Raw genomic sequence first — 4,768 nt, forward strand, 5'->3', positions numbered from 1 at the left:
AGACAACAACAAATCCACATGGCTTCGGTCGCTATGGCAACATGCAAATTCCGGAGCCCTGTGTGTTAAAACAGGGCAGCAGAGGAATCCCACGGCCATAAACTCAACACGTTTTGACCTGGATTGACCTTTAAGCAACCAGGACTGAAGAGCGATATCGAGCAGATTTAAAACAAAACAAAATGAATATATGAATATAATCTGAGAAATTAAATAAACTGATACTCAAACACACACATACGATCAACAAGAAAGTGTGTGTTTGAAGCACAGAGAGAGGAAAGACATTACCCAACAAGCTACAGCTGCAATGAAACTCTTCTTCTTCTTCTCCAATTGTTTTAAAACTATCAAATAAATTCAACATATGAATGAAATAAGCCCCCAGAGCCCTTAGTTACTGTTGCTATGCCAAGACAAGCTTTTTAATCTAGCGCTGCATGTACAACAGTTTACAGTGACAACAGCAGCAAATCCAGCAGTTGTAGTTTATAGTTTATAGTCATGCCTTCACACACAGACAGAGACAAAAAGTAAACTTCTGCTTTTAAGATGACAGAGCTTGAAAAATAAAAAGAAGCAGCATTGTTCTTATTGTTCTTGTTTGTTGTATTATTGCAAAACAGGAGGAAATTAACATCAGACCTTTTTTTGTTTCCTTTTTGACATAACTCTGTACAGATGTTTACTACAGAAATACAAATGAAATACAAATGAAATACAAATGATTTAAGATAAGCACAAATCTATAAGTTTCATCAGGTAAACTTCATCAAGCTAACGTTAACCCTAAACCCTGATTTTAGCGGTATGGTAGATTAGGGTAATGTGGGTCACATTATTTTAAATATGAATCTAATACATTATATCAAATAGGGCTGGGCCAAAAAAATTTATTTTTATATTAATCTCGATTTATTTTTTTTTCTCATACGAGAATCAATTTTTATTTTTTTACTTATTTAATTTTTTTTAATATTTTCTTTATTTTATTTTATTTTTATTTTATTTTATATTAATCACATTTTTTTTTTTACTTTTTTTTTATTGTATTTTATTTTTATTTAATTTTATATTAATCACAATTTTTTTCTGGCGATTTTTATTTATTTATTTTATTTATTTTTAATTTTTTTTTAATTTTTTGTTATTTTCTAAAGACCAGCTAAATGTAGCAGTTTAGTTTATTGTAAGACGTTGGTGGATGACAATGTTTTTTGTGAAGGCAGGTGCACAGTTTTAAAAATAAATCTCACAAACTGATGTGTGTATTGTTTTTTTTGTAAATATGACCATATGTTATATACCTTGACTTTGGTAATCGTGCTGGATTAATTTATCTTTTAAACACGCCCTTATATTTTTAGTTTTGGACACACATGACCCTCCAAATAATCTGAAGCTTGACAGACCTAATTACGGTCGCTAAGCTAAGATTGGACAATTGCTGTTGTCAAGGAGAAGTTTGGAGCTGAAAGCAAGACCGCTGACGTAATTAAAAGCTATTCTGGTTGCACTTCAAAAAGGAAAGTAGGTTAATAAAGGTTTAAAAGGAGTAAATCAAACAGGTATCTGACCTTTGAGTCGTAGGCCGACTGCTGGATGACTTCGGGAGCCATCCAGAATGGCGTTCCCACAAAGGTTTCCCTCTTGATCTGCGTGTCCGTGAGCTGACCGGCCACACCGAAGTCCGCCAGCTTCACCTGACCGTGCTCCGACAGCAGGACGTTGGCGGCTAAAGAAAATCATTTATTATCATTATTGATTCATGTGCTCGTTTCTTTCATTTTAAAAAGACATGTCAGACGTCCATCACTTCGTCCAAATGTCCAAATTCTCTGGTTCCAACACTCAAATCTGAATATTTTGTAGTTTCAATGTTAGTAAAGTGAATATATTTGTGTTGTGGACTGTCAAAAAACTAGATATATGAGGACGTGGAATTTTTCTGATCAATGTTTTTCACCATTTTCTGACATTTTACAGTAATTGACAGTAATGAAAATAAAGTAGCATCCTCAGTTGCAGATTAATTTTTCTATCAATGAATCTATAAATCTATAAATCTATAAATCTATAAATCTATTAATCTATAAATCGTAAAACTAGTTCTTTCAAAACAGCGGTATAATCCCTTCTTTACCAAGTGGTGCTTTTTATTCTTTTAACCTTTTTTAGCCTCACAAACTGGAGGATGTGAGCATTTACCAGGGAGGGTGGGTTGGTCTCATGAAAGCTGCTACTGAGTTGCATTGTGGGAAACGTAGTGTTTTTGGAGATTGACCCACACAAAGGAATAAAAGTAAGGTTATTTCGGCTTCTTCTGCACCATTTCTAACTCTTAATATGTCTTATAAATCCCCCAATTTTATAAAAGCACCACACTAAATCAGTTCAGAGCTTCACACGCTAACCAGCTGATGTTGCAGATTCATTTTTCTATCAAATGACAAATCAATGAATCTATAAATCTATAAATCTATAAATCTATAAATCGTAAAACTAGTTCTTTCAAAACAGTGGTATGATTTCTTCTTTAGGCCTAAAGTGTGAGGTAATTGCCAAAAGCTTTTTATTCTTTAACCTTTTTTAGCCTCACAAACTGGAGGATGTGAGCATTAACCAGGGAGGGAGGGTTGGTCTCATGAAAGCTGCTACCAAGTTGCATTATGGGAAATGTAGTGTTTTTGGAGATTGACCCACACAAAGAAATACAAGTAAGGTTATTTCGGCTTCTTCTGCAGCATTTTTAACTATTCTTTGTTTAAAAATATGTCTTATAAATCCCCCAATTTTATAAAAGCACCACACTAAATCAGTAGTAGTACTAACCAGCTGATGAGGCACTGTGTGTGTGTGTGTGTGTGTGTGTGTGTGTGTGTGTGTGTACTTTCTAATCCCATTTGTACCTTTGATGTCTCTGTGGATCTTCTTCTCGGAGTGCAGGTAGTCGAGCCCCTTCAGGATCTCCTTCAGCATGGTGGCAATCTGGGATTCATCAAACGGACCCGCCCGAAGCTACACACACACACACACACACACAAAAATGTCAAGTGATGACACACACACATGCCCGAGGCGTTATGCAGGAACACACCTTATTTAGTTTCATTCAAGACAAGTCTAAACAGAGCAAATGAGGCATGAATGACTGTTAACCAGAGACATAACAGTACTTAAAAGCTGTGGTATGAGCTTACTGAGGCTCTTTAAACTTAACCATTAAAAAAAAAAAAAAAAAAAAAAAAAAAAAAAAAAAAAGAACAGCAACCTCCCTAGAAAGAATGTACTGAACCCAAATTCATTTTTCTGTTTATTTCTTTGGATTAAAATAGAAAATATATCATGAATTTAGCAGGAAATGTACCAAAATGATCATTGTTATTATTTAAAACTATGACTTTAATCTTCCAAAGTGGTGATTTGGAAGACACTTTAAACCAGTGGTGTCATGTGGGCCGGATCATTAAAAAGATGAAGGGAGGGATGGAAGGAAGGAAGGACAGATGGAAGGAAGGACAGAAGGAAGAAAGGGAGGAAGGACAGATGGCAGGAAGAACGGAAGGATAAAAGGAAGGTAGAAAGGACAGATGGAAGGAAGGACAGATGGAAGAAAGCGAGGGAAGAAAGGTAGGAAATAAGAAGGGAAGGAAGGAAAGACAGGCAAAAGGAAGGAGGGAAGAAAGGTAAGAAGGGCAGATGGAAGGAAGGAAGGAAGGAAGAAAGAAAGGAAGGACAGATGGAAGAAAGTGAGGGAAGAAAGGAAGGAAATAAGAAGGGAAGGAAGGAAAGACAGGCAAAAAGAAAGAAGGAGGGAGAAAGGTAGGAAAGACACATGGAAGGAAGGACAGAAGGAAGAATGGAAGACAGGAAAAAAGGAAGGTAGGAAGGACAGATGGAAGGTAGGAAGGACAGACGGAAGGAAGGAAGGAAAATAGGAAGGTAGGAAGGAAAGATGGAAGGAAGGAAAAGAACACAGGAAAGAAAGTGGGCCGGACTGCACCCCTCGGCGGGCCAGTTCTGGCTCACGGACCGCATGTTTGACACCCCTGCTTTCACATTTGTCATTTCATTACCTAAGTGTGCAGCTATAACCTAATGTCATCTTATTATCTCGGTACACAGTGATAGAGTAGTTTAATGAATTAGAGAAATAAATATGATTGAAAACTGCTTTAACACTCACCAAGTCGAGTGCAGATCCTCCACCGAGATACTCCATGATGATCCATAGTTTACTGCCCTGAAAGAGAGAGAAACAGTCTCCTTTAGTTTGGAAGAGAAATATATTTATTTATTTAAAGTCTAATTCCTTTTAAGACTTCAATTAAAATGTCCAATGATGTAGAAACCTTACAAAAAGTTCTCTTAACCTTCCTGTCGTCCTCCCGGGTCAAATTGACCCCGTCTGTTTTGACTGTTCCTTCCTTCCTCCCTCCCTCCTTCTCTCTTTCTTTCCTTCATCTCTCTTTCCTCCCTTCTTCCTTTCCTTCCTCTCTTCCTTCTTTCCTCTGTCCTTCTTTCTTTCCTTCTTCATTCCTCTCTTCCTTCTTTCCTCTGTCCTTCTTTCTTTCCTTTCCTTCCTTCCTTCTTCATTCCTTCCTTCCTCCCTCCTTTCCTTCCTTCTTCCTCCCTCCTTTCCTCCCTTCCTTCCTCTCTCCTCTCCTCTCCTTCCTCCTTTCCTTCCTTCTTCCTCCCTCCTACCCTTTCCTTCCTCCTTTCCTCCCTTCCTGTCCTTCCTTCCTTGACTCGAGGACAACAGGAGGGT

The 4,768-nt window shown here is 37.3% G+C and overlaps 1 protein-coding gene across 2 annotated transcripts in view; it reads right to left on the bottom strand.

Annotated features, from left to right (window-relative positions):
* stk26 (serine/threonine protein kinase 26) overlaps positions 1 to 4,768 on the bottom strand; it is a 43,034-nt gene that overhangs the window by 14,673 nt on the left and 23,593 nt on the right. For both annotated transcript variants that reach the window (XM_053343788.1, XM_053343787.1), the window contains exons 4-6: positions 4,187 to 4,243; positions 2,910 to 3,018; positions 1,578 to 1,735 (exon numbers count right to left, since the gene is read on the bottom strand). In XM_053343788.1, the coding sequence (XP_053199763.1) occupies positions 1,578 to 1,735; positions 2,910 to 3,018; positions 4,187 to 4,243 (324 nt within the window). The remainder of the gene's footprint in view (positions 1 to 1,577; positions 1,736 to 2,909; positions 3,019 to 4,186; positions 4,244 to 4,768) is intronic.

This window comes from Scomber japonicus, chromosome 22 (genome assembly GCF_027409825.1).
Source record: "Scomber japonicus isolate fScoJap1 chromosome 22, fScoJap1.pri, whole genome shotgun sequence".
Classification (NCBI taxonomy): domain Eukaryota; kingdom Metazoa; phylum Chordata; class Actinopteri; order Scombriformes; family Scombridae; genus Scomber; species Scomber japonicus.